Source organism: Leucoraja erinacea, chromosome 1 (assembly GCF_028641065.1).
Source record: "Leucoraja erinacea ecotype New England chromosome 1, Leri_hhj_1, whole genome shotgun sequence".
NCBI lineage: Eukaryota > Metazoa > Chordata > Chondrichthyes > Rajiformes > Rajidae > Leucoraja > Leucoraja erinaceus.
The window spans coordinates 142,810,198-142,833,798 of record NC_073377.1 but is presented as its reverse complement, the minus strand read 5'-3'; the positions used below and the strand labels follow the sequence as shown (position 1 = coordinate 142,833,798).

The following is a 23,601-nucleotide window of genomic DNA, read 5'->3' as shown; positions in this document are numbered from 1 at the left end:
TCCTGGCATCAGGTCAAACATGGGCAAGGACCATCACGAAAGATAGACACAAAGTGCTGGAGTCACTTAGCGGGACTGGCATCATCACTGGAGAAAAAGGGATAGGTGGCGTTTCGGGTCGGAATCTTTCTTCACACTACCTGCCAATTTTCCATAGCTGAAGACTCAGTGCTCGACCAAGCGGAACAGTAATTTGAAGCATCGCTGAAAGCAACAGCACAGAATCTACATTGAACTGGGGATTCTGGTGTCCTTCATCAATAATTCCTTTCTGGATTTGTAAATAGCTCGTTCGAAGTTTCCCCCCAGTCTAGTTTCAGTCAATAAAATACCTAGTCAAGCAGTTGCGCATCTAAACTTTCCTTTGGAAAAATACAATAACAGTTCCCTAACTATACCTAACCACCGCGGGCTCGATCCTCGTATCTGCATGGCCAAGCCCTCCAAGCCACGTTCAAGCAGACACACTCCAGAAGGTCACACAGTCCTAAGCGTTCTCCCACGAGATCGATACAGGACCTCAGCGGAGCGGCCTTTTATAGGTCCCCGAACCACATGGGGGTGGTCTCTATACAGTCCAATAACAGATATCGATTAACACAATACATGATAAACATTTCCCTAACCCAATAATAGTGATTAATACAATGCAGGGCTGCCAACTCTCGCGCTGTGAGCGTGAGACTCACGCCCGCAAGCAAACTCTCACGCTCATTGGTGAGAAATTTTGTGATCAACGAAAATTTCAAAACTTGGATAAACTGCATGGTCCGCAGGTGTTGGAGAGCCGGGGGTGAGGGAGGGATGGGAGCGGAACCAGCGGCGGCAACAGATGCGGGGATCCGGGACTGTCAAGTGCTTGCAGCGCTGTCGAGTGTTTGCGGGACTGATGCTGCAGCTCCGGCCATGGAGCACTCCGGACAGTGCGAGTGTCCCGGGCCGCGGAGCCGTCGGAAGCGTTGCGCCGCTGCCACGAGAGTCTCTGTGCCGAAGGGACACTCTCAAAGGGAGGTGGAGAGAGAGAGAGAGAGAGAGGGGAAGGAGGCAGCGAAACAGGGGGGGAGAGAGAGGAGACGGGTGAGAGGAGAGAGAGAGGGGGAGAGGGAGAGAGAGGGAGAGAAATGGGGAGAGAGAGAGGGAGAGAGGAGAGAGGGGGGGGGGGGGAGAGGGGGAGGGAGGGGAGAGGGGGGGAGGGGGGGAGAGGGGGAGAGAGGGGGAGAGGGGGGAGAGGGGGGGAGAGAGGAGAGAGGGGAGAGGGGAGAGGGGGGAGAGGGGGGGGGGGGAGAGGAGGGGGGGAGAGGAGAGGGGGAGAGAAGGAGAGGGGGGAGAGCGAGGGAGAGGGAAGGAGGGAGAGAGAGGGAGGGGGAGGGAGAGGGAGGGGGGGAGAGGGGGAGAGAGAGGGGGGGAGAGGGGGGGAGAGAGAGAGGGGAGAGAGAGGGAGAGGGGGGGAGAGAGAGGGAGAGAGGGGGGAGGAGAGAGAGAGAGGGGGAGAGGGAGAGGAGAGAGAGAGAGAGGAGAGAGGGAGAGAGAGCGAGAGAGAAGAGAGAGGGAGAGGGGGGGAGAGTGAGAGGGGTGAGACAGGGGAGAGAGGAGAGAGAGAGGGGGAGATCAGAGGAGAGAGAGCAGAAGAGAGGGGGAGAGAGCAGAGGAGAGAGAGGGATGAGAATGAGGTGGGAGGGAGAGAGAGGTGGAGAGGAAAGTGAGGTGGAGGGGAGGGAGGGAGGGGGGAGAGAGAGGGAGAGGGATACAGAGAGGCGGGGCTGCCAACTCCCATACATTGAGCGTGAGAATCACGCATTTCACCAAATTCTCACGCTGATCACAAATTTCTCTCGCTCTGTTGTGAGAAATTCTGTGATCAATGAAAATTTCAAGACTCATATCAACTGCATGGGCCGCGGGTGTTCAGATTCAGATTCAATTTTAATTGTCATTGTCAGTGTACAGTACAGAGACAACGAAATGCATTTAGCATCGCCCTGGAAGAGCGACATAGCAAATGATTTGAATAAATAATAATAAGTGTCCGGGGGGGGTGGTGATTGGCAGTCACCGAGGTACGTTGTTGAGTAGAGTGACAGCCGCCGGGAAGAAGCTGTTCCTCGACCTGCTGGTTCGGCAAAGGACAGACCTGTAGCGCCTCCCGGATGGTAGGAGGGTAAACAGTCCTTGGTTGGGGTGAGAGCAGTCCTTGGCGATGCTGAGCGCCCTCCGCAGACAACGCTTGCTTTCGACAGACTCAATGGAGGGGAGCGAGGAACCGGTGATGCGTTGGGCAATTTTCACCACCCTCTGCAATGCCTTCCAGTCGGAGACAGAGCAGTTGCCATACCATACTGTGAAGCAGTTGGTAAGGATGCTCTCGATGGTGCAGCGGTAGAAGTTCACCAGGATCTGAGGAGACAGATGGACCTTCTTTAGTCTCCTCAGGAAGAAGAGACGCTGGTGAGCCTTCTTGATCAGAGTAGAGGTATTGTGGGTCCAAGAGAGGTCATCGGAGATGTTGACTCCCAGGAACCTGAAGCTAGAAACACGTTCCACCTCCGTCCCGTTAATGTCGATGGGGGTGTGCGTGCCGCCTCTGGACTTCCTGAAGTCTACAATAAGCTCCTTGGTCTTCTTGGAGTTAAGAAGTAGTTGGAACACTGTTGGAAGCAGAAGCAGCGGCGGGGACAGATGCGGATGGGGAGCGAGGCTGGAGAGTGTTTGCCGGGCTGGTGAGTCGCTCACTGCAGCTCCAGCCATGGATCAGCCTCAGTGCAAGAGTCCCGGGCCGTCGGAGGCGTCGAAGCGTTGCGCCGCTGCCGTGAGAGTCTCTGTGCCGAATTCGCCCAGGTGACGGCATGGATCAGGCTGCGGCTCGGTGCATCCTGGAGGACAACCAGTAGCTGCTGGAAGTAAGTACCAAGCACTGGGTAGATACGGTGGAAGATAGTGGACTTCAAATGGGGGTGGTTGGTGAAAGCATCCTGCTTGCCTGCTAGATTTTCACTTACTGTAACTGTAGGAAAAATGTTCCCAATGTTGGGGGCGTTCAGAACCAGGGGTCACAGTTTAAGAATAAAGGGGGGGCCAGTTAGGACTGAGATGAGGACAAACTTTCTTCACGCAGAGAGTTGTGAATCTGTGGAATTCTCTGCCACAGAAGGCAGTGCAGGCCAATTCACTGGATGTTTTCAAGAGAGACTTACATTCGGTTCTTGGTGCTAATGACATCAAGGGATATGGGGGAAAAACAGGAAAGGTACTGATTTTAGATGAATAGCCATGATCATATTGAATGGCAGTGCTGGCTCGAAGGGCCGATGGCCTATTCCTGCACCTATTTTCTATGTTTCTATGCTTGAGTATATGGCAATAAAACTCGATCACTTGATTTTGAAGCATTCATGCATGGTGGAGTTATAATGTAGTCATAAAGTGATACAGTGTGAAAACAGGCCCTTCGGTGCAACTTGCCCACACCCGCCAACATGTCCCAGCTACGCGACCTGCTTTTGGTCCATACCTCCAAACCTGTCCTATCCATGTATCAGTCTAACTTTTTCTTAAACGTTGGGATGGTCCCTGCCTCAACTACCTCCTCTGGCAACTTGTTCCATACATCCATCACCCTTTGTGTGGATAAAGTTACCCCTTAAAAAATTACCTCTTAAAAATACTTCATACAAAAAACATTGAAATCATACTTCTACAGTGCACAAAAACATGATTTTAATACATCAAATTTCAAAAAGTTCCTACCCTACTTCCACACCCTCTCCCCACTCGGTTGCTCCACTCCCTCACCGGGTACCCCCAAGGCCAGATATCAGTGATCTCACAGCCTCCCCCTTTCAAAAACGCTCCAATCCAATTTAATGCATATATATTGCATTCAAGTGTAAGTTAAAAGACTCGCTACAGTATGCACCATATTACACAATTTCAAGCTGAAAAATGCAAATGTTCCGTACCAATGGGAGGGGGACCCCCCCTCCTCCCTCCCCCCCCCCTCCCCCTCCCCCCCCCCCCCCCCCCCCCCCCCCCCCCCCCCCCCCCCCCTCCTCCCCTCCCCCCCCCCCCCCCCCCCCCCCCCCCCCCTCCCCCTCCCCCCCCCCCTCCTCCTCCCCCCCCTCCTCCCCCCCCTCCCCTCCCCTCCTCCCCCCCCCCCCCCCCCCCCCCCCCCCCCCCCCCCCCCTCCCCCCCCCCTCCTCCCCCCCCCCTCCCCCCCCCCCCCCCCCCCCCCCCCCCCCCTCCTCCCCCCCCCCCCCCCCTCCCCCCCTCCCCCCCCCCCCCCCCCCTCCCCCTCCTTCCCCCCCCCCCCCCCCCCTCCTTCCCCCCCCCCCCCCCCCTATGCTCCCTCGGGCTTGGTCTCTCACAATATCTCACTCCCAACTCTCACCCAATGTTGGCAGCCCTGTACAATGTATCTGACGAAGTTTCTAGATGCAACTTAAAAGAGATGAATTATGCAACATGTGCCTGTATATTCAAGAAACCCAGACAAGGCTCAACACTTAACCCAATCAACATCTAGCAAAGTAACAATATTTACAATGTGTATGTCTGGTTTGCATTCACCCAATCCGTTCCATGCAATTTATACCTAATTGTCAGAATCTGCAGATGTTCCAATCTCTTCCTGCAACTCTTATCTAGGCTCTAGACAAGCTGGCACCATTCTGCAGCTCGTCCCATTTCTGCAGAAGGCACATTTAATTTGACCAAATGGCCTAGCAGTCCAGAAGCCTTTACTCCAATTTAGTGTCCTGGCATCTCCAATTTGTCCAGAATACACAGATTCACAGGGGAGCTGGCCAGTCCTAAAGCACTGCACTAGAGAGCGAGTAAGTCAATATGATGGATAAATCTTCTTGACATTGTCTGCCCCAACCGACCATTGGCAGATGCATCCCTCTATAGCAACATTGGTAGAAGAAACCATTGCCTAATCTTTGTGGAGAAAGCCCCCATTTCACTCTGGGAACATCCCCCACTGTGCAACGAGGCATCACAATTGTACTAACTATAAGGTAGACACAAAATGCTGGAGTAACTCAGAGGGACACTCAGCATCTCTGGAGAGAAAGAATGGGTGACGTTTTGGGTCGAGACCCTTGAAGGGTCTTGACCCGAAACGTCACCCATTCCTTCTCTCCAGAGATGCTGCTTGTCCCGATGAGTAAAGGGCCGGTCCCACCAGCATGCGCCTGCATGCGGCGAACGTGACCAAACCGGAAGCGAGGGCCGCGCGGAGGTCGAGTAATCCCCATACAGGGCCGGTCCCACCAGCATGCGCCTGCATGCGGCGAACACGACAAAACGGAAGCAGGGGCCGCGCGGAGGTCGAGTGAGTGACGTGAAGTTCGAGCGAAGTCCGTGGGAAATTTGCGTGTGACGTACGCCGTCAAGATGCTGCGTACTGCATCGAGACGGCTGCGGGACGGCAGGCCGTTGCTGCGTGGAATTTTTGAACACGGTCAGTTTTTCGGAGCCCCGCGCAATCTCGGGACCAGCTCCACACAACTTCGTACGGCTCCGGCGATCGAAGTGGGACCGGCCCCGCGAGGCCATACGGCTCAAGCGACCACGTTAGGTCGTGCTTGCCGCATGGAGTCGCATGCTCGTGGGACAGGCCCATTACTCCAGCATTTTGTGTCTACCGTTGATTTCAAACAGCATCTGCAATTCTTTCCTGTACTGAGTATAAGAGGGTCAGAGAGATCAAGCAGCTCCAAATAGAGGCACTGGGGCTCATCAGAAGCAGAAATGTATGCTTCTGTACTCTACAACCTTGCATCCCTCATTCCACTATTATTAGCAACCCTGCTTCAAGGCGGAGTGCAGAAAGACATACTGGTACTTATAATTGATGAGGTGTCAGCCTCTCAAAGTTGCAGTACAAGACTACGCGCAGACTTAAAATCTTACAAACCTTTCTGCAGGCTTAAAATCTCCACAAAGGGTTATGGACGGCAGCAGGGAAAAGTATCCTGGTGTGTAATGGGGTCATACAGCATGGAAACAGGCCCTTCAGCCCAACACGTTCATGCCACCCCATCCAAGTTGGTCCCATTTGCTCATATCCCTCTAAACCTTTCCTATCCATGTACCTGACTAAATGACTTTCAAATTGTGTTATTGTACCTGTATAACTACTTCCTCTGGCAGCTCACTGTATATACCCACCACTCTCTGTATGGGAAAAAAAAAAAGATCTTTCTCTATAATTATACAGGATTTCTAATTAGATCTGGCCAAATGAAAGGGTACACCAATTCCCAATTTAAACAACGCCCCCTAGCTTTTCCCTACCCCGGGAAATAGACTGCGACCATACACCTTATCTACATCTATCATGATTTTATACACTGCAATTTGGTCATCCCTCAGCCTCCTGTACTGTATTGGGGAAAAAAAACTCAGTCCAAAGAATCTCTGTATCACTCAAGCCCTTCAGTCGCAGAACTACACACAATACAAGGAAAGCCTAAAGCACTTGTGACATGTCACATGTTGGATGGACAACTCATCACAGCTTACTCAACATCTGCATCATCACAAAAGACAGAATTTACTTCACGTGACAGAGAAACGGCCAAGAGCACTATATACAATGAACTCCTTGGGACCCCAAATCATATAACCAAGCATCATATCAAGAAACCCTGATGATGCCACGGAGCATCCAGGGGATCGAATCGTATTTCACACAAGGGAAGATGGTTATGTGTAGGAAGGAACTTCAGATGCTGGTTGACACCGAAGAGAGACACAAAAAAAGATGGAGTAACTCAGCGGGGCAGGCAGCATCTCTGGATAAAATTAATAGGGGACATTTCGGGTCGAGAGCCTTCTTCAGACTGAGAGTCAAGGGTGAGGGACCCAAAAAATATGAAAAGATGCATAGAACAAATTAATGAAAGATATGAAGAAAGACAGATCAAAACCAGCAATGATGATCAAGGAAAGGTGGAGCCCACAATGGTCCATTGTTGGCTGTGGGGAAGGTGATGACGAGTAATATAAGCAGTAAAAATCAGCAGGATGACAGTGAAACTAGTACGGTGACTAGGGTAAGGGAGGGACAGAGAGAGAAGGTTTACTTGAAGTTAAAGAAATCAATATTCATGCCACTGGGCTGTAAGCTGCCCAAGCGAAATATGAGGTGCTGTACCTCCAATTTGTATTTGGCCTCACTCGGACAGTGGAGGTGACCCAGGACAGAAAGGTCAGTGTGGGAATGGTAAGTGGTCACGTAGACCACGGTGGACTGAGCGAAGGTGTTCAGCGAATCGATGGCCCAGTCTGCGCTTGGTCTCACCGATATACAGGAGTCCACACCTGAAACAGTGGGTACAGTGGATGAGGTTGGAGAAGGTGCAAGTGAACCTCTGCCTCAACTGAAAGTACAGCTGGGGTCCTTGGATGGAGTCGAGGGAGGAGGCATAGTCCTATTAGCTCTACTACACAGTGGATGGTAGGTGTATGAGAAGTACTACAATATTTAAGAAGCATTTAGATACCCATGCAAACATGCAGGGAATAAAAGGAATTCATACCATATGTAGTTGGGTGGGATTAGGTTGAATTAGTATCATGGTTTGCACTGACATCGTTGACCAAGGGGCATGTTCGGGTTCTAGCACAGTCCCATCATTAAACAGCAACCATTCCAGATCCCTTTAAACTTGCAAGTCCACAGACCTCTAATTACTTTCATTTGCTATCAATTTGCTTTACTTGACAGTACCTGAACATTCTCTTCTGTGACCTGAATTTCAGCTGTGTAAACATAGTCAATAAGGATGTTCAATGTCCATTTGTCCACTTCCTTAATGCGAACTCTCTTTGCTTTGCTCTCACTCATTTCACCTGGAAAACAAAAAAAGGTTCATCATAATTTATACTTTTTTTCCCCCATCGCAGCAACTTTGTCTACTTTGCACATGTAATAATGAAATCCTCAAGGTCTGTCTTTATTAAAAGCTTCTTACTTCCCGAGTTCGAGCATTTCTGACCGGATTAACTAGAAAAATACTCTAGATATAGCAATGTTACAAAATTTTGAGATTTAAAAAATCAAGTCTGCAATTTATCCCATCAGATAAAGCATAACAATAAGTTTAATTTGACACCAAATTCACTTTCATATCTCAAGTATTAAAAAAGTTATGACCATTTTCATACTCGGAAATTAGCATCTTGTTCCCTATTGATTTTCAATGGGCATTACAAAAAAGCTGTGATCTTGGATAGTCAAAAGCACATTTCTTAAGGAAAGATTAACATTTTTAAATAGCCTAAGTGTCCAAAGATTATTCACAAATAATTCACAATATAACATGATTTTTATATCTAATTTACATTAATTTATAGGCCAAATGGAAGGAATTTAGTGTTCAATTGCTGTAAATAAATGCCCATTTAAATCGGTTTTCTAGTGGGTTCATGTGGAACGCGCAGGTTTAGAATGTTGACAGCGCGCTGGATTAGTGCCCTCAAATGCCGAGAAAAATACTGCTGGATATAAAAAGCCCAAAATGAGCTATTCGTTATAGAAAATTATAATTATAGGGTTATATACATGCCCCATTTAATGTAAAAATAAGGTACATACCTTTAATTGTTTGCTTTATAAAACCCTGGGGCTGCCAGAGCTTGCGAACTGAACGAGAGCTTTTAAATTTATTATATCTACTATTCGAGGCCTATAAAACTAATAATAGCTTTTGGGACCGGGTCTTGCAGCGATTCTCCGTTAATGATTTACTAGGCTGAACATCTGCGATTGGAACAGCCTAGTAAAAATCGGGTTTTAAACCCGCCCCCTCCAAACAGCTCCAAAATCACACACAAGGGGTGGGGCAGATGCTCAGCCACGATTCAGGTAGGTTTTGTAACATACCTACTAGATAGACACAAAATGCTGGAGTAACTCCGCGGGACAGGCAGCATCTCTGGGGAGAAGGAATGGGTGACGTTTTGGATCAGACTGAAGAAGGGGTCTCAACCCGAACCATTACCCATTCCTTCTCTCCAGAGATGCTGCCTGTCCCGCTGAGTTACTCCGGCGTTTTGTGTCTACCTTCAGTATAAACCAACATCTGCAGTTCCTTCCTACACTGAAAAATACTCTGCACCTTTCCCCGATATCCTTCTCATTTGGCTGCAGTTACATTTATCTTCTGTCTCCAACAAGAGGATTGCAATTACAACACTTGTGTCTATTCTGCTGACAATAGTTTGTGTAGATTTCCTTCTTCTGTAACATTCTACATTGGGGAGGCGGTGTTAGGTGGTAGGATGAAGGTGTGTGGGTGCACTGATGTTTCACAATATTTATTCAGCAAGATGTTACAACAATGAGGTAGCAAAATGTCTGGTTTACAGCAAGTTAATTAATCCACTGACTCTGCAACTAAATTAGTGCGGATAAAAAAAGAATCCAGACTTCAGACTGCTGCACAGACATTCTGGTGCAAGTTGTTAAACCACATCGACTTTAATCTGCGGCCGAGAAGTTCTCTTTGTTGCATTCTTCAGGGAGGATGAGAGAGACGCAAATCATAACATGCGCGCTGGACAATTTATCAACTTCAGTCAAACTAATTTGAAAAGTAATTTGCACACTTTTTCCTGTCATCAATTAGAATGTGACACATTTATCTCATCGTGCATTTCTTCGGTAACAAGGCCATTGGGTACGTATGGCGGCGCGCACGGTCGCAGCGGCTCACGGCTCCCGGACTCGGTGCTCTTTTTTGTTGTTTGTGTACGTTGTGTTGTCCGTGTACGTCTTTGCAGTCGGTTCTGTGAACACCCGCTACACCCGCTACTCCTGACAGAACCTCGTGGACATCGGGGATATCGGTGACCAGCGTCAGTCTGGGGTTTCGGGTGTCTTCCATCGCAAGTATAACATCCCGGGCGACATAGCGAGACCACCGGGGTCCCCGTGGATTGTTGTCGGGTCTAGGAGGCGGCGCAGACGGAGGAGGGAGAGGAAGCAGAAGTGAGGTCGCAGGTCCGGGACTTTGCTAAGGCTAAGGAATCAACCACACAAGCCACCTCTACCGAGCCTGTATCTCTCCAACGCCAGATCCCTGGTTCACAAAATGGATGACCTGGAAGTACAACTCGCCGGAAATCGATATGTCCGTGACTGCTGTGTTATGATCATCACCGAAACCTGGCTTCACCCGGGGATACCTGATGCTAGCATGCAGCTAGCAGGTCGCTTTCTGCTCCGCGGGGACAGGACTATAGACTCCGGTAAGAGCAGGGGAGGGGGTCTCTGTATATACGTGCCTGCGAATTGGTGCAACAACGGGACAATCATAGACAAACATTGTTCCCCTGACCTCGAGTACATGTCTGTAAGATGCCGGCCTTTTTTTCTACCGAGAGAACTAACAGTCGTGATTGTCACGGCTGTGTATATTCCACCTGACGCCAATGTAAACAAGGCGCTCTCTCTCCTGCTGAACACCATTAACGAACAGCAGCGGGATCACCCCGAAGGTGTTCACATAATCGCAGGGGACTTTAATAAGGCCAACTTGAAGACTGTACTGCCGAAATTCTACCAACATGTCAAGTGTTCTACTAGAGGGGTGAACACGCTGGATCATGTCTACACCAATATCAAGCACGCGTATAGAGCCATCCCCCTCCCCCAACTCGGCCAGTCAGATCATCTCTCCCTCCTGCTCTCTCCAGCCTACACCCCCCTCAGACGCAGTGCCAGGCCCACCATAAGATCTGTTACAACCTGGCCTGAAAATGCACTCTCCAATCTACAGGACTGCTTTACACAGACAAACTGGGACATATTCGAACACCAGGATCTGGAAACTCTCACAGAATCGGTGCTGGACTATATCAAGTTCTGCATCGGAAATGTGACTGTAGACAAAAACATACGGGTTTTCCCAAACCAGAAACCCTGGATGTCCAGCCAGGTCCGCACACTCCTCAGAGCCCGCGATGCTGCCTTCAGGTCAGGTGACAGAGCTCTGTACAGGGCTGCTCGAGCCGATCTGAAAAGTGGTATTAAAAAAGCCAAGGCGGACCATAAGAGGAGCATAGAGTCCCACTTGTCCAGCAATAATACACGGGAGGTATGGCGGGGCATACAAGACATTACCAACTACAGAGGCTGTGCCACAAAGTCAGAAGACCTGAGTGCGCCGCTGGCAGAAAAGCTAAATGCGCTAAATTGCTTCTTCTCCCGCTTTGAAACATCACAACAGCAGCACTCACCTGCTACAGCCCTGTTTCCACCCTCACCTAGCTCCTGTACTACTCCACTCACTGTAACGGAGCACGATGTCAGACGGGTGCTCCTGGCAGTGAACCCCAAGAAGGCTACCGGCCCAGATGGAGTACCTGGTAAGGTGCTCAAAGCGTGCGCCCACCAGCTCACTGCCATCTTCACCAGAATTTTCAACCTCTCCCTGGCCCAGGCAGTTATTCCGTCCTGCCTAAAATCAGCCACAATCGTCCCTGTGCCGAAGAAGTCTACCATCACCAGCCTTAATGACTACCGTCCTGTGGCCCTCACTCCGGTAATCATGAAGTGCTTCGAGAGGTTGGTCCTCCAGCACATCAAGGACTATCTACCACCAGACCTCGACCCCCACCAATTCGCCTATCGCCAAAACAGATCCACAGAAGACGCCATCACCGTAGCTCTCCACTCTGTGCTGAGCCATCTGGAGCAGGGGCAGAGCTACGTCCGGATGCTCTTTGTGGATTTTAGTTCAGCCTTTAATACAATCATTCCGGACATTCTCATAGGTAAACTGGTCACTCTCGGCCTCCCCACTGTCACATGTGCCTGGATAAAGGATTTCCTCACCAACCGGCCCCAGACTGTGAGACTCGGCCCCCACCTCTCCTCCACTCGCAGGTTGAGTACCGGTTCCCCACAGGGCTGTGTGCTAAGCCCCCTCTTATACTGTCTCTACACCTACGACTGTAGTCCGGCCCACAACAACAACCGCATCGTCAAATTTGCTGACGACACTACTGTGGTCGGACTTATTTCGAAGGGAGACGAGGCAGCCTACAGAGAGGAAGTCCTGAAGTTGACAACCTGGTGCTCAGAAAACAATCTTGCTCTGAACACCAGGAAAACAAAAGAGCTCATTGTCGACTTCAGGAGGCACAGCACCGACTTAGCCCCCCTACACATCAACGGCGAGTGTGTGGAGAGGGTCAACACCTTCCGGTTTCTCGGTGTCCATATCGCTGCTGACATCTCCTGGACGGACAACACGACAGCGGTCATCAAGAAGGCTCAGCAGCGGCTGCACTTCCTGAGGGTCCTCAGGAAGCACAACCTGGACTCTAACCTGCTGCTGACCTTCTACCGCTCGTCCATCGAGAGCCTGCTGACATACTGCATTACAGCATGGTATGGCAGCTGCACCATGGCAGACAGGGAGAGGCTTCAGAGGGTAACCAGGACAGCGCAGAGGATCATTGGCTGCCCTCTCCCCTCCCTGATGGACATCTACACCTCCCGCTGCCTTAGCAGGGCAAAGAAGATCATCAAAGACAGCTCCCATCCTGCGTTTGGACTGTTCGACCTGCTGCCCTCTGGAAGGCGCTATAGGTGCATCAAATCCAGGACAAACAGACTCAGGAATAGTTGCTTTCCGAGAATTATATCTACTATAAATTCAAATTCACACATGCACTGACTACACCGCCCAACACGGACTTCCATCTGTATATATGTATATATGAATGTAGCGCCGCAGAATTTGTGCACCTATTCCCCCCCCCCCCCCATCTCCCTTCTGTTTTTTGTTTTTCTGTCTTGTTTTTTGTGCTAAATTGTATGTATGCACTGAGTACGAGCAGCTTTCAGTTTCACTGTACATGTATAGTGACAATAAATGGCATATCTATATCTATCCAGGTTACACACTTCATGAGAAATTGACAAAGACTAGGCTGAAGCGATTTCTTGGTCTTTTTTTTTTAAATCTTATTTGAACTGGAAATACAATGACAGTCCAAAAGTACAAATATCACATTAAACCTCCTACCAAAGTGCAGGAGGAATATGACAGACCATTTTTCCCTATACATTAACCCTTAAGACATGCAATTTAGTCTAAAAAAAATTAAAATTATTTTGAAATTAAACATTTTCTTTGCTATGACATGGTAGTTATATTTTTAAAATAGTAAGCAATATTTAAAATGCTCACCTAATGGGTAAAAACTCAACCAGGATTTAGGTGCAGTTTGTTCTGATACAATAGTGCCAATGCTCCATGCATTGAAATCCATTTAATTATCTGATCTTACACAGTACAGCTAGACTTGTTTGATTTATACCTGGACACAGGGTACTCCCATTTAGTTCAAGCCCATTCACCCTCACAACAAGACCACTGTTATCCTCTACCCCAATACTATTTTCTGCCCTATTTTCATTTCCTTGGATTCCACAAACATATTCATCTCAGTTTTGAATACAATCTATGAATGGGTGGAGCATTACAAAATATTTTTTCCTCACTCTGGTGTGATGAACCTACCATCCTAGTCTAACCTACTCTATTCTTTCACTATATTCTTTCTATAAAGTATATTTTCATTTAGATAAAGAGATTTAAACTGCCTATGCCACCCCAGGTGTGGTCTCATCAAGACTCTATTTAATTGTATTTAGACATCTTGCACACAAATTATCAAACATAGAAACATAGAAATTAGGTGCAGGAGTAGGCCATTCGGCCCTTCGAGCCTGCACCGCCATTCAATATGATCATGGCTGATCATCCAACTCAGTATCCCGTACCTGCCTTCTCTCCATACCCCCTGATCCCCTTAGCCACAAGGGCCACATCTAACTCCCTCTTAAATATAGCCAATGAACTGGCCTCAACTACCCTCTGTGGCAGAGAGTTCCAGAGATTCACCACTCTCTGTGTGAAAAAAAGTTCTTCTCATCTCGGTTTTAAAGGATTTCCCCCCCCTTATCCTTAAACTGTGACCCCTTGTCCTGGACTTCCCTAACATCGGGAACAATCTTCCTGCATCTAACCTGTCCAACCCCTTAAGAATTTTGTAAGTTTCTATAAGATCTCCTAAATTCTCCTCAATCTCCTAAATTCTAGAGAGTATAAACCAAGTCTATCCAGTCTTTCTTCATAAGACAGTCCTGACATCCCAGGAATCAGTCTGGTGAACCGTCTCTGCACTCCCTCTATGGCAATAATGTCCTTCCTCAGATTTGGAGACCAAAACTGTACGCAATACTCCAGGTGTGGTCTCACCAAGACCCCAACTGCAGTAGAACCTCCCTGCTCCTATACTCAAATCCTTTTGCAATGAAAGCTAACATACCATTCGCTTTCTTTATTGCCTGCTGCACCTGCATGCCTACCTTCAATGACTGGTGTACCATGACACCCAGGTCTCGCTGCATCTCCCCCTTTCCCAATCGGCCACCATTTAGATAATAGTCTGCTTTCCCGTTTTTGCCACCAAAATGGATAACCTCACATTTATCCACATTATACTGCATCTGCCAAACATTTGCCCACTCACCCAGCCTATCCAAGTCACCTTGCAGTCTCCTAGCATCCTCCTCACAGCTAACTAACACTGCCCCCCAGCTTAGTGTCATCCGCAAACTTGGAGATATTGCCTTCAATTCCCTCATCCAGATCATTAATATATATTGTAAATAGCTGGGGTCCCAGCACTGAGCCTTGCGGTACCCCACTAGTCACTGCCTGCCATTGTGAAAAGGACCCGTTTACTCCTACTCTTTGCTTCCTGTTTGCCAGCCAGTTCTCTATCCACATCAATACTGAACCCCCAATGCCGTGTGCTTTAAGTTTGTATACTAATCTCTTATGTGGGACCTTGTCGAAAGCCTTCTGGAAGTCCAGATACACCACATCCACTGGTTCTCCCCTATCCACGCTACTAGTTACATCCTCGAAAAATTCTATAAGATTCGTCAGACATGATTTACCTTTCGTAAATCCATGCTGACTTTGTCCAATGATTTCACCACTTTCCAAATGTGCTGCTATCCCATCTTTAATAACTGACTCTAGCAGTTTCCCCACTACCAATGTTAGACTAACTGGTCTGTAATTCCCCATTTATTGCAAACAATAAATTCTCAACATAAATTCCTAATTGTTTCCTGCACCTGCACATTAGTTGTCAATGACTTGTGCACATGAATACTCAAGTCTCTCTGGACATCAGCATTTCCAAAACTCTTACTGCAAAAAAAATACTCAGCATTTCTATTTTTACTCGAGGCAAAAGTTACACATTTTTCATATTGCATTCATTTTTGCAAGGCTTGCATATGACCTCAAAGCTTCGTTGAATTCTTGACTACTATTTGCAGTCCCAATAGGTAATGCAACATTGATTTCGAAAATGTCAAGGACTGTGTGGTGGCTGTCTGTGCACCAGTCTCCCCACGTTAAACAAAGTCACGCATAGGCGTCTTCCATATAGGGAATCGCACCCTGGAGACATCCATGGTCAGCCATGACCGAATGGGGCCCAAGTTGGAAGGAAGTGCAGATGTTGATTTTAACCAAAGATAGATACAAAAAGCTGGAGTAACTTAGCGGGTCAGACAGCATCTTTGGAGAAAAGGAATAGGTGACGTTTCGGGTCGAGACCATTCTTCACAGTGAGAGTCAGGGGAAAGGGAAGCGAGAGATATAGCTCCAGTTTCCGTTTCCTTATGACTCTCAGTCTAAAGAAGGGTCTCGTCCTGAAACGTCATCTCTAAAATTCAAGTCGTGTTTTGCCTTGTCAGCAATTTAAATTACAGAGACAAAACCCCGAACATTCACTCATTAGCAATATCATTGTCTTCCCCGAATGTCATGAGTCTTTGAAATTCTCTGCCCAGGATTTGTGGAGGTTGTATCATTAAATATATTCAATGCTGGGAACAAGAGGTTCCGTGCCTCGAAGGAACACAAGTGTTATCTACATCAGGCAGAAAAGTGGCGCCAAAGCCATAACCAGCTGCACCATGACCTTGGAGTCTACTTTAGAGATACAGCAGGGAAACGGGCCCTTCGGCACACCGGGTCCACACCGACCAGCGATCCCCGCACATGAACACTATCCTACACCCACCAGGGACATTTTTTACACTTACCAAGCCAATTAACCAACAAACCTGAACGTCTTTGGAATGGTGGAGGAAACCAAAGATCTCGGAGAAAACCCACACAGGTCACGGGGAGAACATAGAAACTCTGTACAGATGGCACCCTTCGTTGGAATCGAACCCTGGTCTCCGGCACAGCAAGCGCCAATAGGCAGCAAATCCACCGCTGCGCCACCGTGACTTTACCATCAGATAAAGGTACCATGTAATACTGCTCCTCTTCCCTTCTCCCCACCCTACCTCCAGTACCACCCATAAGGATGTATACTAAAACATAATAATATTATATTAGAAGAGAAACCCTTTAAATCCTTTAAACCACTTTAAACCCTTTCTTTTATCAAATCACACAGGAATAACCACAAAACCTAATTTTAAAAAGTCACCCATTCTTCTAGATAATTGCCCTCTCCACACTTAACATGGTTGCTCAAGTAACCATCAGAAAAGGTTATCCCGAAGATAGACACAAAATGCTGGAGTAACTCAACAGGACAGGCAGCATCTCTGGAGAGAAGCAATGGGTGATGTTTTGGGTCGAGACCCATCCAATCAGTTAGAAGAATACAAGCCAAGATTTTTAAGAGAATACGGTAAAGGGTGATTGTTTGAAGACACGCGTTCAACAATTTGAAATAGCATTGTCATCAAAATGACTTTCTGCATCCAACACCTGGATGATTCAACTCCATAGCTAGATTCTTCATCACAATTGACAGTGTAGTGGCCATTTGGCCTGTTTTGCATGTCATTGATAATGGCATGTGCCTTTAAATTTTAGACTGCCCGTTATATTGTGGGTGGGATTTATGACGCGTTTTTGGGCGTGTTTGGAGCTTAGATGCTTGCGCAGAAGTTTAGCTTTTAGATTTAGAGAGACGATAGGGAAGGGATCAGGCAGATCTTGCCAGTATTACGGAGTCACGAGGAGTTTACTAATGTCTAAAGTAATAAGCTGGAGTTCGAAGAAGATTGTAGTAACGAGTCGGAAGAAATTTGGATGTATCTCACTGTTTTCTATCAACAATAAAGCATTTAATGATCAAAAGACTGTGTTTTGAAGCCATATCTGAGAAGAAGCTCTGAAGGTCCCTGTGAGTGAGCTTGCATGCATTTAGAAGCCACCCCATTCTCATCCAAATAGCTGCTAGGGTGCTAATTACCTGAAAGATATGAAAATCTGCCACTACAGACAGTACTAAACTAACAAGTGGACATTGAGTTGTACAGTAACAGTTGAGAAAACAAAACTGCTGCAGTGAGTGCTGAATAATGTAAAGTTAGCCAAATGGGAATATAGTTATTAAATTGGGAATCAACAACATTGTGACCAAATTAATGCCACTACAGCTATTTAATGGGCTTCAGTATCCAAATCCCTAAATAAAAAAAAATTTCCATAAAATAAATTGGATATATTCAACTGCAATTATTCAGCGAAGAACAATTATGCCACACACGCATAATCCTAAACTTAATCATTCTAAGTCAAAATACTGATAAGACCTTATTTAGTCAGCGGGTGGTGAATCTGTGGAATTCTTTGCCACAGAAGGCTGTAGAGGCCAAGTCAGCGGATATTTTTAAGGCAGAGATTTTTGATAAGTACAGGTGTCATAGGTTATGCGGGAGAAGGCAGGAGGGAGAGATGGTTTAGCCATGACTGAATGGCGGAGTAGGCTTGATGGCCAAATGGCCTAATTCTACTCCTATCACATAACATTTTCTTCATGTTTTCATCTGAGTCTTTTCACAAAACCTTATAGAAAGTCATCAAATATACAAGGGTCACCCTGTTGCAGCTCACCTTTCTGTTTTTTCGCCGCTAGTCAGCAAGTAACTGTACCTCTGTGTTGTAACTTACAAAATTCTTAAGGGGTTGGACAGGCTAGATGCAGGAAGATTGGGGATGTTGGGGAAGTTCAGGACAAGGGGTCACAGTTTAAGGATGAAGGGGTAATCCTTTAGGACCGAGATGAGAAAAACATTTTTCACACAGAGAGTGGTGAATCTCTGGAACTCTCTGCCACAGAAGGTAGTTGAGGCCAGTTCATTGGCTATATTTAAGAGGGAGTTAGATGTGGCCCTTGTGGCTAAAGGGATCAGGGGGCATGGAGAGAAGGCAGGTAAAGGATACTGAGTTGGATGATCAGCCATGATCATATTGAACGGCAGTACAGGCTCGAAGGGCCGAATGGCCTACTCCTGCACCTATTTTCTATGTTTCTATGTTGTACATGGAGTATTACATTCATATAAGAAATCAGGGCTCCAACTCTGGGCTTCTTTTTCCAATGTAGCTTCACTCGTACTGTGTGTGCTTTGGCACAAGATCCCATCTCCAGATTTACTGCAAAATAGTGAACACATAAATGCCTCCAAGATAGCAAAGAGTGAGCACAATTATTTTCCCATTTCCCAGATGAAATACAGCCCAAGGATACAACCAGGGCACACAGGAGTATATATATTTTTGTCATTATTCATGATAGATTCTCTAAACGCAGACTTAGCTTCCAGAATAAGTTTGAAGCTACATTGATACCAATTCAGTCAACCCTTCAGGCAACTGGCCTGACCTTGTCTTTGAGAACTGAAGAACACTGCTCAAAATGTCTGAAGCCCATACCCACAATGAAGATAAACATTACTTCTGTAATTCAGAAAGGACCTCTCAGCATATGATCATAAAACCAAACATCCAAATTCACTTTAATTACTTTACCATCACTCGTTACTCATGAATATTTTGTTTACTTTAGTTTAGAGATATGGCACGGAAATAGGCCCATAGGCCCGCCAAGGCCGTGCCGACCAGTGATTCCGCACATTCACACTACCCTATACACACCAGGGACACTTTATATTTATAGAAAACCAATTAACCTACAAACCTGAAAAAGCGATTAACCTACAAACAGGAAAACCCATGTGGTCACGGGGAGAACATACAAACTCCGTACGGACAGCACCCGCAGTCGGGATCAAACCCAGGTCTCTGGTGCTGAAAGCGCTGGAAGGCAGCAACTCTACCGCTAAGCCACTGTGCCACTGTTCTGCATAGCGATTAAATCACATGTTTGAGTTGGCTAATATTATTAGTTAATGATTCACACCCTGGACTGGGGAAATGGAGAAGACAAAATGCATACACGAGTTGAATTATTATGGAGGGCATCTCAGACAATATCAAATATTGGTCCTTATTACTTCTGAAGCAATGGCCAAGAAGATGCAGCAGAGCAGTTTTGCCTTCAAATATTTTATACGAATGGGGAAACATCTAAAGTCCACATCATCATTCAAAACATTTCACTAGAAGAGAGAAAAAAAGCCAAAGGAACAATTGTGTGAAATTATGTGCAAGAGGACCGAATTCCCAAATCCGTATCAATCACACACAAAACAACTGGTGCTAAATACCTGTAAACATGGCGTGAAAGTATGGACTGCAGGCTGCCAGAACCACTTTGTGCGCTGGGATCTCGGTGTCTTCAGCTACAAGTGTTACATCACACAAAAGACTCTGACTGGAAGAGAGCAGAACGCAGATTATTTGAAGAAAATGCTCAACATTAAACCCAATGCCATAATCAATACCACCCAGCAGCTGCAGCTTCTTGGATTAGCCCCACCAGCAAGTATGGAAAAACTCATGGTCGTAAGGTTTCAGAGGTTGGTCTGCAGAAGTTGGTGATTGCAAGAGAATGTTATGCCAAAAACATAACAGGGGACAATGTGATTGATTTCTGTCCCACTTATTTTCAAGAGGTACAGTAGAACACGGTGGCACAGTGACACAGCGGAAGAGTTGCTGCTGTACTACGCTTGCAGAGCCAGTGACCCGGGTTCGATCCTGACTATGGGTGCTGTCTGCACAGAGTTCATATGTTTCCCCGTGACTGCGTGGGTTTTTTTCAGATCTTCGGTTTCCTCCCACACTCCAAAGACATACAAATTTGTAGGTTAATTGGCTTGGGGTTGTATACTTGGTATAAGTATAAATTGTCCCAAGTGTGTGTAAGCTTGTGTTAATGTGCAGGGATCACTGGTCGGCACAGACTCGGTGGGCCGAAGGGCCTGTTTTCACGCTGTATCTCTAAACTAAAACAAGACTACATGGAGCTCATGTTCGTTTATTTGCATTCTCTGCATGTAAAAAACATGGATTAATAACTACTATCTTGTTAGTATTTTACAAAGTGCCCAAAAAACATCAATTCTATTGTGTAGGAAAGAACTGTAGATGCTGGTTTACGAAGATAGACACAAAAGGCTGGAGTAACTCAGCACATCAGGCAGCATCTTTGGAGAAAAGAAATAGGTGACGATTCTGGTCGAGACCCTCTTCAGACTGAGGGAAAGGGAAACGAGAGATATAAAAGGCAAATAGAATAAATTAATGAAAGATATGCAACAAGCAACAATGACCAAGGAAAGGTGGAGCCCACAACGGTCCATTGTTGACTGTGGGCTAGGTGATAACGTGTTATACAGACAGTGAAATTCAACAGGACGTCAGTGAAACTAGTACAGCGACCAGGATGGGGGAGGGACTAAGAAAGGGGATGCAAATGTTACTTGAACTTAGAGGAATCAATATTCATACCGCTGGGTTGTAAGCCGTCCAAGTGAAATATGAGATGGTGTTTCTACAATTTTTATTTGGCCTCACTCTGACAACGGAGCAGGCCCACGACAGAAAGGTCAGTGTGGGAATGGGAAATGGAGTTAAAGTGTATGGCAACCGGGAGATCACGTAGGCCCAGACGGACTGAGCAAAGGTGATCATTGTTGCTTTTTGCATTATCTTTCATTTATTTGTTCTATTCCCTTTCTATATCCCTCGCTTCTCTTTCCGCTGACTCTCAGTCTGAAGAAGGGTCTCGGCCCGAAACGTCTCCTATTCCTTTTCTCCAGAGATGCTGCCTGACCCGCTGAGTTACTCCAGCTTTTTGTGGCATCTTTCATCAATTCAATTAGTCTCTTCTCGAATGCTGCCTGACCTGCTGAGTGTATCTAGCATTTTCTGATTTGGCAAAGCAGTTCTCAATCCACACATGGGTAATACTTGCTTTTTGGGACATATTTTTAAAAACTAGAATTCAAATCAAATAGAATCCTCACTGCTATAACCACAGATACATACTTCTGTTCAATTAGATATAGAATATTAAGGGGACATCCACATGACATTCAGTTTAATACAGGTGCACAACCTTTTATCCGAAAGCCTTGGGACCAGACACTTTTCGTAATTCAGAATTTTTCGGCTTTCGGAATGGAAGATTTTTAGCGTAGATTTTAACGGCTGGCTCAGTGGTAGAGTGCTCGGCTCGTATCCGCAAGGTCGCGAGTTTGCGCCTCGATCCCAGCAGTTACTCGATCGCGAGTTTGAGTCTTCAATGTAGTTTTTTCTTGCAGAATAGGAGAGAATAGGGAGGTTAGGCTGGGATCATTCTCTGCGAGATGATCTTAGTGCGGGAGACAAGTGTAGGAGTGGTGTACTGACTGTGTGGGCAGAACTTTGGAAGTGATTGCCCACCATTCTCAAAAGCCGCTGTGTCTCCTTGTCCCTCCAACTTCAGAGGAATCCGCTCCCCGATGGGTCGCTATGGCGACAAGTGGCAGTTCGCCCACAGCCCGAGCTGCGCCCCCTCATCCGCAACCCGGGTTCCTCTGGAGATGGAGCAGGGCTGGGCTAGAGTTGTTGCTGGCTGTGAGTCTCTGGGATCTCCGTGCTTGCAGTGGGCCTGGGGTTCGGTGTCCTGATGAGGGGGCGCAGCTCGGGCTGTGGGCGAACTGCCACTTGTCGCTGTAGCGGCGCATCGGGGAGCGGCTTCTGGTGGTCCTGACGTCTCTCAGCTCCTGTCCAGGGGGATGGCCGGAGACGTCAGGACCACCAGGAACCCGCTCCCCGATGGGCCGTTACAGCGACAAGTGGCAGTTCGCCCACAGCCTCCCACTTTTATACTCAAACATTAAGAATACATTTGCAGTTCGCCCACAGCCCGAGCTGCGCCCCCTCATCCGCAACCCGGGTTCCTCTGGAGTTGGAGCGGGGCTGGGCTAGAGTTGCTGCTGGCTGTGAGTCTCTGGGATCTCCGTGCTTGCAGTCGGTGTCCCGTTGGTCCTGACGTCTCCAGTCACCCCCCTGGAATGGAGCCGAGACTGGGAACTTTACCGCCCTTGCCCCCTCCCTCTGCAACTGCAAACAACCCCACAGTTCCCAGTCTCAGCTCCTGTACAGGGGGGTGGCCGGAGACGTCACAGCCCGAGCCATCACCTTCTGCCCCTACGGGGACAGCGGAGAGCGTGTTCCTCTGGAATTGGAACGGGGCTGGGCTGCTGCTGGCTGTGGGTCTCTGGGTTCTCTGTGCTTGCAGTGGGCCTGGGGGTCGGTGTCCCGTTGGTCCTGACGTCTCCGGTGACTGGCGCTGGCTCCGGCGTGAAGACAGTGCAAAGCCGCCGCGCCGGTGCAATGCGCGGGGAGCTGGAGAGGGGAGGGAAGGGGTCACACACATGGCCGGGAAGCAGAGGGGTGTAGGTGGGGTGAAACTGAAGGGAGCGACAATCTACTGCTGCCTGCCCGCTGAGTTAAAAAAGTTCCCACGCAAGACTCACGATACACTGTGTATCGTGAGTCTACCGTGGGAACTTTATAACGCAGCGGGCAGGCAGCAGCATATTGTCAATTATTAACCCTCCCGCGCAATATACCCTCACCTTCTCTTTTATGAATGGGGATTTAGTTCCCCTTTCTTCGAGGACCGACCGGAGGTTCTGCTGTCACCTCTGCGGGCCGCCCTCGGTGAACGTTTTCAAGGACCTTTATTCAAGGACTGAAAAAATGTCGCTATTCGGAGGTTTTCGTTATTTGGATCGTCGGATAAAAGGTTGTGCACCTGTACCACAAATTTGAGATATCGTCAACGGTTCTATTAAGAAACGGGGGATTCTTTTGACTTGTGTGAAAGATTGAGAGCGATACAGTGTGGAAACAGGCCCTTCGGTCCAACTTGCCCACTCCGGCCAACAGGTCCTAGCTACACTAGTCCCACCTGCCTGCGTTTGGTCCACATCCCTCCAAACTTGTCCTCTATCCATGTACCTGTCTAACTGTTACTTAAACGCTGGGATAATCCCAGCCTCAACAACAGTACTTCCTCTGGCAGCTTGTTCCATACACCCACCACCCTTTGTGTGAAAAAGTTACCCCTCAGATTCCTATTGAATCTTTTCCCCATCACCTTAAACCTACATCCTCTGGTCCTCAATTCACCTACTCTCGGCAAGAGACTGTGCATCTACCCAATCTATTCCTCTCATGATTTTATACACCTCTATAAGATCACCTCTCATCCTCCTGCACTCCAGGAAAAAGAGACCCAGCCTACACAACCTCTTCCCACAGTTCAGACCCTCCAGTACTGGTA

At 47.6% G+C, this 23,601-nt stretch overlaps 1 protein-coding gene across 2 annotated transcripts in view; it reads right to left on the bottom strand.

Annotated features, from left to right (window-relative positions):
* The window catches only part of klhl2 (kelch-like family member 2), a 146,465-nt gene that overhangs the window by 94,145 nt on the left and 28,719 nt on the right, over positions 1-23,601 (bottom strand). For both annotated transcript variants that reach the window (XM_055644986.1, XM_055644994.1), the window contains exons 3-4: positions 19,589-19,695; positions 7,736-7,857 (exon numbers count right to left, since the gene is read on the bottom strand). In XM_055644986.1, coding sequence (XP_055500961.1) covers positions 7,736-7,857; positions 19,589-19,695 — 229 coding nt within the window. The remainder of the gene's footprint in view (positions 1-7,735; positions 7,858-19,588; positions 19,696-23,601) is intronic.